The sequence below is a fragment of the Carlito syrichta genome, unplaced genomic scaffold (genome assembly GCF_000164805.1).
Source record: "Carlito syrichta isolate Samal-C Ts95f unplaced genomic scaffold, Tarsius_syrichta-2.0.1 Scaffold309472, whole genome shotgun sequence".
Classification (NCBI taxonomy): Eukaryota; Metazoa; Chordata; class Mammalia; order Primates; family Tarsiidae; genus Carlito; species Carlito syrichta.
In genome coordinates, this window is record NW_007253568.1 from 572,423 (window position 1) to 587,439 (window position 15,017).

At 35.4% G+C, this 15,017-nt stretch overlaps 1 protein-coding gene across 2 annotated transcripts in view; it reads right to left on the reverse strand.

Moving 5' to 3' along the window:
• Positions 1-15,017, reverse strand: part of PGGT1B (protein geranylgeranyltransferase type I subunit beta) — a 49,491-nt gene that overhangs the window by 15,473 nt on the left and 19,001 nt on the right. The window contains exons 4-6 of one of the 2 annotated variants that reach the window (XM_008067298.1): positions 11,307-11,458; positions 9,864-9,996; positions 3,946-3,991 (exon numbers count right to left, since the gene is read on the reverse strand). In XM_008067298.1, coding sequence (XP_008065489.1) covers positions 3,946-3,991; positions 9,864-9,996; positions 11,307-11,458 — 331 coding nt within the window. The remainder of the gene's footprint in view (positions 1-3,945; positions 3,992-9,863; positions 9,997-11,306; positions 11,459-15,017) is intronic. The other variant, XM_021717213.1, reaches the window with a different exon arrangement.

Consider the following 15,017-nt stretch of genomic DNA (forward strand, 5'->3'; position numbering starts at 1 on the left):
AAAAAAAAAAAAAAAAAAAAAAGAAAAGGGAAACAAGGAGAAGCAGGTGGAGGCAAAGCATTTCAGATCCACAGGTAAAAAGGCACGTGCAAAGGTCTGGAGAATATGTTTTCTTTACAACCTATAGAGTACATGGAAGGGATTATTCACATGTGGGGTCTATAAAACCAGGCTAGAATTAGATTCTTGAGGACTAAGCTAAGAGACTTACTTAACCAGTGCAGGATGGCATTGCTGAAAAAGCACAGGGTTTTAAAGTGGGTTACAATTACCTGATAGGTGAGCCTACTAGGCAAGTGACTTCTCTGAGTAAGATGACAAAAATTATTGTGGTAGTTTTGTATTGTGTCAACTCGGCTAAGCTAGAATACTGCTTCCAGACTCCTCCCTGTCTGGTCTAAAGTTAAAGAAATCTGTGCAAGATTTGTAAGGTGGAAGTGAAGTAGCAGTTAGTACCTGGTTATGGTCAGAAAAGGTAAGTGACGAAGGCAGTGGTACTGATAGATTCTAGCTTGCCCTTACTCTCCCATACACTTGGCATTCAAATTCATATTCTTGCCCTTGTGATGTCGGGCCCACAAACAGATGCAGGAGCAACAGGCCTACACAGACTTTTCCACCACAGTCACAATATGGCAGTGACTGTGTCTGGTTTTCTAGATTCCCCTCCAAGGTCTGATTTGTCAACCCGTACCAGTGCTTCAGGATAGCCTGTCACTGACTTTTCCCTGATCCTCCAACTACCCCTTTTAGGTTCTTACTTCTCCATCTTCTTCCTCAATTGTGTAAAATCATATTCCTATAATAAATCCTTTATTATTTAATACTCATCGGTTTTACCTCTCTGTTGAATTTTGCCTAATACAAAGATGCCTATTCTCAAAAGGCTGGTCTGAGGATTAAATAAGACTGTATGTATCAAATGGTAGCTGGCACATCACAGCTGCTTAATAAATACATTATTTTTCCCTTAGTCTGTAGAATAGGGATTATAAATTAATAACCTATGGGGGACAACAGGTGTGATTGACAAATTAAGAACAAAAATCAAATAAGAGACTAAACACTCCAAATTCTGAATTGTTGGCTTCTCTGAAAATCAGTAGATCTGACAGTAAGTTATTTCACATTCCTAAATAGCAACAACAGGGAGGAAGAAAAGAGGAGAATGACAGTCTTAAAAGTAAGCAGTTTGAGATGGTGAAGTGCCATCAAGGGAGACAGGCCTGGCAAGTAGATGGAAAGGGGGTTACACAGTGCAGAAACAACAGTACAGATTTGGAAACACAGTTCTTGGTGCCATCAACAAAGAGATATTGATAAAGAGCCATTTGTCAGTTTATTCAACCATGTGTCAAGCATGTTACCGGTGTTGGGGAAATACCACTGGACAAAACAGGCAAAAATCTGTGCTCACGAGGCTTAAATTAAGTGGCAAGAGGCAGATAATAAACAAAAAGATAAAATATAGATTCCTTATAATAAGTGATATTTCTGGAAAAATAAATCAGAAAGGGAGTTAGAGAATGGGGTATATGTATGCAGTTGGTTTGCAATTCTAAATGGGGGAGGTGGGGGTGTGTGTGGGTGGTTTGCAATTTTAAATAGGGAACTTATCAGATGAACCAATATCTGAAGGATGTGAAAGAAAGCCAGGTGTATGCTGGGGACGGGGATGAAGGATTCCATGTACAACAAGTATGAAATCCTTGAGATTTAGGAAGATGAACTATCCAATGAAAAGATGAAAGCTGGGCTGAGGTAGACAGTGGGAGGAAGAAACAAGGATGGTAAAGGACTCAGAGATAAGTTGATCAGGAAATGGGACAAGTTGAATGATGTTTCAAGAAAGGGGGGAGTTTAATAGCTTCAATAAACGAGGGGTGAGAAAAAGAAACTGGATTTAAAATGCAGATCATTCATGACTTTCAAAGGGAAACTTCTTAAGTTGCTGAAGACTTACATGGAAAATTGAAAAACAAACCATTCTTTACTATATTTGGTCCACATATCTAAAAAGATTAATAATAAAAAGAAGAAAAAGGGAGAACATGAGAACTTAACAGGGTGTCCAAACTGCAGGACTACTTTTTAGGAAGAGGTTTCACCTGCTAGTGTAGATAGTGATGAGAGAGGGAAGGGAGGCTATCTCTAGGGTAATACTTTCCAGTCTATCTAACCCCAGAGCACATAAGGAAAACTGTATTTGGTATTTGTAGGTTACATTGTGGTACACTGAAGACGGGGCTTCTGCCAGAGGCAACCTTACCAGGGATTCCAGATACTTAGGTCTACTCGGTTGTCCCAAAGGCTGAGGGAGCAATATTTGGCATGCCTATATCCTATTTGAGATATACCAATATACTGTGGCACTATGACTAAAGCACCCTCCTCTAGGGCTTTAGGGCTCAAACCTATCAAGCCAAATTTATAGATAAACGGAAAATGTAAGCCTTGAGACGGGAAATGTAGTCACTGATGATCCTGATGGGTGCAACCTGCTTAAGTCATACCAACTCCAAATCCTGACTTGCTCAACTCAGGATGATTTTTTTCCTGACAAAACCCATTAAAGAATATGATGTTTGGGCAGTCCCTCTCTATTTCATATACCAGAGGATATAATTCCAATTTCTTGGAAATAACAGCTCTTGTGCATGTGAGGTGACTCCTCAGTCCTAGTGTACATTAACACCATCTACAATAGTACTTGGCTTCTCAGAAATTCTCAGAGCCATAAGATTTCCTCTTTGTACAACTATATCTCTCCTGATCATATGGTGATGACCAGTAACATAACTGCTATTGCCAGGTCCCCCCATCCCCAATCTCATATAGACTAAGGCACACACAAGAACTAGGATGTCATAATAGCAGTATGGCTTCAGAAGAAAATCTAAGAGTCTTCCATATACCCCTTAGAGATACATACTCTACAAATATCTAAATTGAAGGAGGGAGTGAAGATGTGAGAAGAGAAGGAAAGACAAGTCCCAGGGGACATACAAAGATACAGGGGTCAAAGGAAGTATGTTAAAAATCTTTTTATACATATTTTACAGTTTACAAATCACTTTCTCCCATACCACTTATAATTCTTACAACAGTTCTATGGAAAAATAAAACAATTTCTACCCTGTTGATGAGGAAACCCTCAGAAAGATTAAGCAAAGAGCCAAGGTTACATAGTTGACGTCAAGGCTGAGATTCAAACATCAACCTAACTATAGGTGTTTTTACTCTACTATGCTAGCAAGAGGGCAAAGACAGATAATCAATCACAGAGAACACTGCTGTGATAAAGAGAAAACTGAAATTCAGTTACAGAGCCTCCAAGATCTGGGTTCTTTATTTCTAGAAAAGAATAGAGGCTTATGTACTACTGAATAGAGATTTCAATTTGAGACAGTTCAGACTACTGAAGTGCTAACAAACTTAGTGACTATCATCTCACTATCCTGGTTCAAAAGTGAGAAAAAGCTTGAAAGAAGAGACTATGTTAATGTTTGTACGAAACATATGCTAAGCAGCAAAATGTTTTGTGACTATGACTAAGGATAATTATATTAAGAAGATAAATAAACATTTTCATTTCCTCATGAACTTACTGATTCCTGTTTAACATTTTGCATCTATTTGGTCTAACCTTTTAGTGTTATGCCAAAGAAGAAAACATGCTGTTTTCTAACAATAGTGTAAGAAATAATCTGTATAAACATTCTAGCCTAAATAATCCCTGAATGATTACTGGCCCAAGAAGCTTCAAATAGACAAAATGATGTCAGAAGAGAAGAAGCTGACAAAGAAATAATCAGGCCACACCAAGGGTTGAGGAAAACTTCTGAGGTTCTCTCTCTTTTTTTGAGGTTCTCTATATTGAAGATGCCAAGATGTTGTTTAAGGAACAAAAGAAACTACACGTTCACTTATTTTAAGATGTCTTACCATGAGATTCAAGTCCAGCTCCCTGTGCCAGCCCATTGTCATAGGACTGAAAAAGAAAAACATTGTTCAATTTAATAAGGGAATAATCATGATAATAATACATGAATAAATAAGTTACCACTGTACTAAGTTTTTCTGTCTCTTCTAATTTTATTTCTTCTTTTACCTTCCAAAATATGCACTTTTCCCCCAGAGAGAAGTAGAATTCAGCATTTTCAAGTATCTGATCTTGTCCATTCATCAAGTCAAATCACTAAGTATAGATACTCGACACATTCTGAGAATAAATTGTTCAAAGAGTGCTATCTACTCATTCAATTTCTACCCAATAAAAGCTCTGAACCTCTCTCACTATAAGTATATATAAGTTGGAGGAAAATGTAAGCATTTCACATTTACAGAACATTACAAATATGAAGCAAATCTAATGGGGGACAGTTGGGAGTCCCTGAGAATAATAATGCCTGCCTAGATTTGAATCTCTTTACATATCCTCCAACATCAAAAGAGAAGAAGAAGAGTAAAACTTATTAAAACTAAAACCTAAGCAAAGGAAGAAGACTTGCTCAAGCTTCAGATTATCCATATATAGAAAAAGAAACATCAAATCCCAGCAATCCATCTCTCACATCTCTGACAAATCTTCGCAGACAGCAAGGGTGACTTGTAAAAAAATAATGAGGAAGAGAGAGGAGGGAAGCTAATGGTAGGTCTGAGACTGACCTAAAATTACTGCCTAAAACGAGGAAGTCTACCTTAAGTATGAAAATATGAACAGTTCTCATTTTCTGATATGCACAAATTCCAGTTGCCATGATTTAAATAACACCTGGTTCAAATATAAGTAACTGTGTTATATTAACTGTGAGTGGTTGCATAAAGTACAAAACTTCACTGCTACCTCTTCAGTCCACAAATCACTACATTAACAAATGTACATCATAATCAGTGATTGATCATACCACCTTTTTCAGTCTGTCAGTAATTGTTCATTGCACGTCATTCAGTTAACACACAAAGAGCAAAGGATGCGATTGTTCTCTTTGTTTCTCAGAGATAAACTTGCGTGACTTTTTAAAAATATATATATAACCAAAAGATGGAAGTAGAGCAAATAAATAAAAAGCAGTAACACTAGAAATGAAATTGAAATCAAACAGAGTTATAGAAGAAATAGCTGTTATGGAAACGATGACAATGTTGCTATTTGAAGAGACTCTAGATATGCAGTAAAAAAAAAAAAAAAGGTGTTTGTGATGAAAAGGATGAAGACGTTCTAGAGAACCACTACTGGCAAAAAACTTCACATATGAAGAAAGTCTCTGAGATATTTCACAACATTTAAAACACAAAGGATAAAATGTTGGAAGCTGATACAAACTTAGAAAGGAGTATGATCATTTGCCAAGACAGAAAAGATGATCACTCCATATCATAAGTTATATAATGAGAATAAGGCAAAGCACTGTATAAAGAAATAAAACACTTTAATTCTCAATATTTCTCATGTTTTAAATTATAGTGTACTAAATATTAATTTTACTACTTAAAAAAGTCTCTAAGGCTGGGTGTGGTGGTCCACACCTATAATCCCAACACTCTGGGAAGCTGAGGCAGGAGGACTACTTGAGCACAGGAATTCAAGACCAGCCTGGCTAACATAGCACATGTTTTTTTTTTTTTTAAGGCATAAATGTTCTCTACACATTTATAACTGACAGAAAAAGGGTTTTTAATATTTTTGGCAACAAGTTATAAAGGTCAAAGAATAATCATAATTTCTCCCCTTGAGGATTACAACCACTGGCATCATTCTAGCTTGCATGGTTATCATTACAATATGGCACTACCAGCAATGTGATAATAGTGTGTATAGAAAGAGGCTTGGTAAAAGCACAGCACTGACTATAGGGAAGGGATTTAGTGTACAAGTCAAGGACACAGGGTTCAAAAGGTATAGCTTTGGTCAATAAAGTTATAAAGGAAGGGAGACAAGCTCTTTGGAGATTCGTTAATAAAGGAGTACTCAAAAGAGCAAAATTTAGATAACTGAGAAACAAAAGAGAAACCTCCTTCCAGAAAATCATAGAACATACACCCCTTCCCCCACCATTAAATAAAGTCACCCAGTAAAATCATACTGAGGAATAACTAGGAATTATTGTAAGAAAAAAAAAAATCCATGAAGTTACTAAACAAAAAGAGAAAAATACACAAAGCAACTCTGAGATTAAAACATAGCAAATGAAATGAAAACACAATGTATATGAAACTCTGCCTCTTACAAGAGAAAGGCATCAATCAGAAGAAAACTGTAATACAGCACTCCAAACTCAATTACATACGCTCAAACAAGCATTTGGAAATATAAAAAGAAAATTAAAAGTTAAAAACAAATGGACAGACAGTAGAAATAAAAAAAGAGAATTAATTCCAGGAAAGAAATGGAAGAAAATTACAAAATAATCTAAGAAATGAATACTAAATTACAGGATACCTAAGGAATTACAGTCCCAAGTTAAAATATAGTAAGAAACACTAAAGAAACGCAGAAAACACCAAAGAGAATAAAAATGATATTAAAACAGTCACAGAAAAAGTGATTGAAACACAAGCAAAGAAGAATAGACACAAAATTGGGATGCCTTAAAAAAAAAACAAACGGTAAAGTAAGAGACTAGAACTACGGGTCAGCAAACAATGGCCCAAAGGCTAAATACGGCCAACGGTGTGGTTTTGTATGGTCCTGGAGTTAAGAACAGTTAATCTTGCTCCTAATAAAAGAAATACAAGACTGGGTGCGATGCCTCATAGAAGTAACCCTAGTACTTTGGGTGGCCCAAGGAAAGAAGACTGTCTGACCTCTGGGCAACATGGCAAGGCCTTATCTCTACAATAAATCAAAATATTAGCCAGGTGTGGTGCCATGGGCCTACTCCCAGCCAGTTGTAAGGCTGAAGTGGAAGGAATGCCTGAGCTCAGCTGGTGGAGAGTGAGGCAGCTGCAATCGTGCCATTGCACTCCAGCCAGGGCAACAGATTGAGACTCTGACTCAAAAAAAAAAAAGAAGAAGAAAAAAGAAATGCAAATTAAAAATACATTAAGACATCATCTTTCAACCACCAGAGAAAAAGGCAAAAACGAAAAAAGTATAACACATTTCATCAATGAGGTTATGTGAAAACAGGTATTCTCATGGTAGGAAAACAAACTGGTCCATCCTTTTTGGAGAAAATGGGCACTATCTAATAAAATTACATATGCATTCACTTTCTGAAGAGCAATTCTACTACCAGGAATTTACCCTGAAGATATATCTCTAACAACATATAAATACATATGTAGAGGGTTATTAATTGCTGCATTGTTTAATTGTAAAATGCATGCTCTGTATGTAAAATAGTTGAAAACATTACAGTACATCCACACAGTAAAGTAATAAGTAACTAAGAAAAAGAGTGAAGAAAATCTCTTTGAACTGATAAGGAGTGATTTTCAAGCTATACTGTTAAATGAAAAAAATCAAACTACAAAAACAAAAAATATGGATTGCTACTTTTTCAGTAAGAAATGAGAAATAAAAATATACATATCTTCTCATTAAAAAGAAATATAGGAAAGAGAAGCCAATAACTAATGAAAAGGTTTACTTAACAGAGTAGATGGGAATAAGATGGTAAGTATGGGGGCTGGAGGCTAAAACAGAGGTGGAAGATTGGTGGGGGGGGCGTTAGTCATACTTCTCAGAACTATGCTCTTTTGATATAGTTCTGACTTCATAACCAAGTTAATTTTTCACATATTAAGTAAATAAATAAAATTAACAAAGTTGGGAAGGAAAACCTAAGTGGGGGAAAGCCTAAAATGGAATCCAAAAATAAACAACATAACTGTATTTCAAATAAATAACATAATCGTATTAAAGGGGGAAGATAAAAGTTAACCTAAGTACTTCTTAAATATAGTATTCTGACTATGCACTCTAATTCAAAACAAAAAGAACCAATGTATTCTGGGTAACAGGAGCCAAGTTTGTCATTGTCAGGGACTGGATTCACAAATGATAGGAGGAAAGCTAAACTGAACCCTGTGGTGTTAGATCGAAATCTGAGGTATCATATTGACTCATGGTTTTAAGACATAGATATATAAATAGATACAGAAATATAGATGGTGTCTGTAAGTGGGATGCCTGTGCATACACACAAATATACATACATTTCCTAGCTCTGCCTGAAAGAGAGCCTAGAAGTAATGACATGCCAATACCAATGAGCACACTTAGTACCCAGATCCTGGTTTTTAAACACATCCTCGAGTAAGAAACATCAGGGTTCCTCAAATAAATGACTAATTCCAGAGCTGAGAATGGAAAAAAGGAAGATAAACCTGGAATACCTTGTGCCAGAAAACAAGCAGATGCTCAAAGAATAAAGGGAATGTGATAAAAGGGCACAGAGCCTGTTCAAACGGTTTCTCATTGGCCTATTCTGGGACAATCTGAACATCAAAATAAATAATGACAGTAACAGGTTATCTATCAAATAAAATAAGAATCTAGAGTAAGTAAGTAAATAAATAGAGGCAGAGAACATGTTTTTTTCTAACAGAATTTCAACAGATATTTACAGGAGGGATGCTAGGCTAGAAAATCATCAATGTATACTAACAACACTAGTGGATAAAAATTTGATGAGGGGCAGATATTTACATAGTCTCCAGATATCTCACTCTGAATAATTACAAAGGGTTTACCATCTTTACAGAGAAAACTCTGGCACACACCACCTTAACCAAGCAAGCAGAAAGAAGCAAATCAATATGGTGTGCCTCCAAATACAATGCATTGAGAAGACAATTACTTCTGTACTACTTTACCCAAATGCTTATTACCCATCCACCTAACAAACATAAATCTCTTTTGCTCTAATGCACCTTTAAGGTTCTCCTCTTTCTGCATCCAAAGGCTGGCTATTCAAGGTTTGTGCTATAAATTCTACAAAATCTGATCCACAGTTACATATTCAGTTAAAAACAACTCCAACTAAAAAAAAACAAAAACAAAAAACAAAAAAAAACCCCTCCTTTCTTCTAAGAACTCATAGACATTTTCATTTTGAAATACTACCTAGTAAAAGTGGAGTTAACAGCCTAAAAAATTCTAATCTTGAAAATTAAAAACTTATTTGGGAGATAATAAACCTAGGAAGCAACACTTCTATTTCTCCTATATAGAGATGAAACAATAGAGCAAAGAAGCATAAGTCTGGCTGAGGCTAAGTTTTCCTTACTAATACCAATAAAAACATTATAAGAATAGTTTCACCAAAGATACCATAATCTTCCAGTTTGCTTGACAGGACTCTCCACTAACTCATGCTAAGACAGGCTATCAACATTTGTCTTTTAGATTTTAGTTCTTTTTTTTCTTTTAAGGCTGACTAATCTCTTTCTGATAAAGACATTGCTTCTTGGCCAGACTCGGTGGCTCAGCCTTTAATCCCAACACTTTGGGAGGCAGAGGTGAGTGAACTGGCTAAGCCCGTGGGTTTGAGACCAGCACAGGCAACTTGGCAAGACCACGTCTCTACAATAAATCAAAAAAATTAGCTGGGCACAGCAGCGTGAGCCTATAGTTTCAGACTTGGAAGGCCGAGGCAGAAGAATGGCCAGAGTCCAGCAGGTCGGCAGTGGGGTGGCCGTGAGCGGGTCACTACACTCCAGCCTGGTCAACAAAGAAAGATGCCAACTCAAAAAAAAAAAAAAAAAAGACATTGCTTCTTTAGGTGAAAATCAGATTATATCTTACTGCTCTTATTTATAAACTCTTTGTGCAAGAGATGAGATATACATTATAATGCAGCCCCTATACATCAGCAACAACAATCTAAACAGTCTATTTTGTCAACATAACTCACCATACTTCTTCTAATATAAGTGATGGCTTTTTTCATATCCATGCCTGACCAGTTGTTGAGCATATAGCAAATACAGGAAGCACAGTACACAAATCTCATGTCATTTTCACTGCCTTCAGGTACCGCACAAAAACTGGAAATAATAACAATATGATTTTCTATTAACACTAGGCTATAATTTAATTTCCTTACAGAGGGTTTAGAAAAACTTCATGTCTGCACTCATAGAAAAATCTAAAGAATAGGACTATTAACTACAAAAATCTAAAGAATAGGACTATTAACTAGAATATAAAACTATCTCTAAATTATCATTCTACTCTAAACTTCTGATTTCTGGGCAGTTTTATAGACTTCCATGTTATTCCTTCCCAGATGCTACCACTCAGAGTAAATCTATTTGCTCCCAGCCAGGGACAGCTGCAGCACATTGTCTTAAGAATGAATGGCAAAAAAAGTAGCAGACAAAATTTGGGAAATATTGGGTAGTAAGAAATTTCCAAGTCCAAGTTTTCTATGTGAAATTTCTTCTAAGTGTACATACAGCTAACCATTAATCGATCAATCCTACTGTTTTAATTTAATCTTTACATATTTAATTCATTTTAGAGAAGTATCAACCTGTGTTGCATATCTCTTTATTTATAAGCAAGAGTAATGTAGCAGAAATCAAAGACCATATTGAAATATTCAAGTATTAGTCACCTGTATAGTTGAGGTAAATATTTAGCTTCATAGTATTTCCAATTAATGTCAATTTACTCTATATGTCTACATTAATTTTTCCCTCATCAGCAGCAGTGTTTTGAAAACACTAACAGGAAAACAGAGATAGCAGTAGAGAGAGCACGAAGAGTTAACAACATAGCTGGATCTGTTCGTAGTCTTTTCCTTAGATTGCATCACTACTGCTTTATCATTTCAGAGACTTAAGAAAACTTTTCCACCTTAAAGCTCGAGGAAGATTCTTCTTTAGACACACCACATGAACCACCAATATTAATGAACACATGAACTCCTTTTTCTATCCTTTAAAAATGGCACTGAAACTACCTACACTGGAATATAACATTCAATGTTCACCCTTTTCTCCCCCAATCAGTATGTCTTAAGGAATTAAATGTTCCAACTAAATGCATACTTAACTTCAAAATATCCATTTTTCATTTAGAAGGCAAATTAAAGTAGATCCCAACCCTGAAATTATTCAATAGTTTGTGTCTACTGTCTTAGTTAAAAAAAATGAAAAGAGAATTTTGCTATTGTAATTACTTTTGTTTTCATTCATACAGGAAATCTTGGATTACTTTCTTTCTGTACACAATAAACTTTACACGGCACTAATAAAAGTATGATTCTCTAAAGATTCACTATAGTATTGCATCCATTTGTTAGTTCCAAAATATTTTTATTAAAAGCAAAGTAACAAGGAATGACGCATACCTCCCATCTTCCAGCTGAAGTGCTCTCAAGCCTGCTAAGCAAGCTTCTTTATTCACTCGGCTTAAGTCATCTCCAAGAATAACTAAGCATGAAAGGCCAGTGTAGGTCATTGCTATGTGGCCACTATCATAAGGATGAGCTGTTCCAGGATTCTAAATTCAAAATAACATAATGTTATTTAATAAAGTGAAATGAAAACTTATTTCATTAAGAAATTTGTCCCAAAGTTTTAGTACACAGTAAAATTAAATGTTGCTTATACTGGTTTGTACAGAAATCTAATTGAGAAAAGCTTCCATTTTATATATGTCTCAACATAAATATTACTGTATACACTCCAGGATACTTAATTTTTAATTTATCTTAGGAACCTTAAACTTTATGTAAGTAGTTATGATATTCAAGTAAACCAAATTGTGTGGTGTGTGTGTTTAAAAATACCATCTCCTCTGATGCCCAGGTTGGAGTATAGTGGTGCAATCATAGCTCATTGCAGCCTCCAACTCTGAGGCGCAAGTGACTCTCCTGCCTCAGCCTCCTGAGTCGCTGGGACTACAAGTATAAGCCATTGTGCCCGTCTAAACCACATTATTTGAACTTTATATTTAATCAACTCTATCACTTATAATTTAAGTCTTATAAAATTTAAAAAGCATATAGCCTTTCAGACAAAAAGATTATAAAACAAATCAAAATGACTTTATATAGTACAAAGATAAATTAAATACCACAGTAGTTATTTTCATTCACTGCTCTCATACAAAGTTTGAGTCCCTAATAAACAGCAGCACTCAGAATAGCAAAAAACAAAACAATACCAAAAAAATGCAAAGAGAGTTCCAAGTACTAAAATTGAAAAATTGTCAGAAATAAAATAGCATAACGTTTAAAATTTAGATACCAATAGGTAGGTGTTGCTTGAAAAAAGTATTTTCCCTTACTGAGGGAAGATTATTAAACTAGCAATTGTCTAAGCAGAACTAGGAAGTCTGACTAGGAAACTCCTAGTAATTATCACAATATGGGTCAGATTAGTTTGACTGATTTGACTGTTTCAATAAAAAGCAACTACAAAAAGTTATCAAAGATTTCTTAAGCTTTTAAAAATATGTGACTTCATGTTAGATATCCTTTAAAGACTCTGGGAATTGGCACTGACAGATAAAATTGGAATTAAAAAATGACTTATTATGCCAAATGGTTATCTTAAAAGATTATTTCACTGGAAAAACATCAAGTTTCACATAATACTAACTGATTTCTTAATTTGAGGAAGGTTTACTTTTGATTCAATAAGAGTATCTTCTTAATTCATCTTCGCATAGGCTTCCCTTCTGTTTTAGTTGGGTTCACCAATAACTGCTTCAAATACTAGAATAATGGGTCATAATAGTAGAAAGATAAAATAAAATTTGTACCTTGGTACAACAGACTCCTTTGCCTTCTATAATAAATGTAAACTTCTACAAACACTGAAAGACATCAAATGCTGGCTCTACTTCTTATTGGCTTGCTTAATTTTCCTCATTCTGGAAAATGAAGATATTAATACCTACTTCATAGGGTTATTGTGAAGATTAAATAAGTTACTACCTGAAAAGATGCTAGTTATCTTAATGATGATATAAATGGCAAGGCAAATATCAAAAGGGTCACTGCGTCTTCAGAGTCATGATCCAAAAAAGGTCTTGGTACCACTAATGACTTAATCTCACAATTTTCCTCAATAGTGACCTTCTGTGGCTCCTTATAGAATGAGTTTGCATGGTGTTCAATACCCCTTATCTAAACCAACTCCACCTATCCACCTGTAGGTACATAATTATTTGTATGGTCTCACAAATATACCAAGTAAACTACATCTTGACATCTTTCATTCTAAGTTCCTCTTTAGAACTCAAGTTCTATTTCTCCTAGCTATTCTATTCCACATTTACAACAGACTTCTTAGAACTCCTAAAGCACATATCAACCTTTGGTACTTAAACATTTACTATGTTAAAAGAACTGTAGGAAATCTAACATAAATCAAATGTGGACCTTAAGGGCAGAAGAGAGTCTGCTCAAATAATTACAATACAAAGTAGAATGCAGTAAGTGGTCATACGGAAGATATTATAGTACATGGATTTAAGCAGGGATTCTTTTCTGCAGCAGAAGAGGAGGCACAGATGGACAGATGGCATTACAGGTTGAAGAAAAAGTAAAAACAAATTAGAGAAGAAAATCCTGGCATGTATATTAAGGACAATACATAATTTAATAGAATGATATTTGTGAAGGAAAATAGTAACAATAGTGTGTTGGAAGAATTCATCAGTGTTTCTCAAAAAGTACATGTATCAGTCAATGGTCCACAGGTAGTTCAGTGGTTATAGAAAAAAAAAAATCAGTGACACTATTTTATTTATATACTGTACTGGACAATCCTGTGCCTCCTCAGATTCTCTTGGCCTCATTTGTCTCCTGAACTCTCAGCCACTACCCTCAATGACAACTACATGATTTCTGGAATTTCTAGCTCCTTTACCACTCAGAATTCAGCATGAAGTGTGACATAGCTTCCCCAGAAGATGACACTGACCAGGTGAATGAAGAGTCCAAAAATGGGTTTCAGGAAACTCTGAACTAATAGCAAAAATGGCTTCTTCAATTTTATTCTTATTACTTTGAAACTGTCTGGGAGGTGGCGAGAGGTTCGTGGTCATCTTTTAAAAGTAATGTTATTAAAGCACTGTTTTGCTCCCATAAGTATAAGTATGTATCTGCATATGGTCTAGTACTGTATAATGCTCATCATTACCAATGTTATGATACCCAGATAGCCTATTCATTTTGACTAAATGAAGACGTTACCTTTTCTCAGGACTGGATTAAGTTGTATGAAAAAAGGGAAAAATTTTATGAAAACGTTGTTTTGACATTCCCTGCTAAGTGCAATGAGAAACCTAATTAGAGGCACTGGTGAATTCATGTGACTTAGACACAGGCAAGTTAATCTTGGAAGAAAGGAAGAAACTCAAGTAGTGCCTCTATCAAATCATGTCATCCTCTCTAAAATCCCTACTATTTATTCCAAAATTTTGAAGTAAATTATGCAAAAGCTGGTAGCATTCCATTTACCTTTAGCTTCAAGTGGATATAAATCTTGATATACTCAGTATAACACAATACTGGCTTGAAATAATACATAGACTGACCCCCATCAAAGAAAAAGTTTGTGTTGTGAGGCCGCTTTAGAAAAAAATGATAAAGTTTTTCTCCATTCTCTACTGTAAGAAAATACTTTAGAAAAACTTTCACAGATGGAAAACCTACAAAGTTTGTGCTGGGTCTGCTACTTTGAAAAAGAAAAAATACCCCTCACTCTGTTAGGACTTGATGCTTTTAAATACTGGCATGTGCTAGAACCAAAGCCTCTGGACACAACCCTAAAGAAGCCTATTGCCATGAAAGTCATCAAATGAATTGCTTCTCAGGTCTTCATCAATAACTTGAGATGAACTTTTTCTTTTATTCCTAAGAAATGAAGCATCACATGAAAAATGCTCACCCTCACTAGTCATCAAAGAAGTGTAAATTAAAACCACACTGAGATACCACCTAACTCCAGTCAGGATGGCCATTATTAATAACTCAAAAAAACAACAGATGCTAGACAGGATGCGGGAAAAAGGGAATACTTCTACACTATTGGTGGGAGTGTAAACT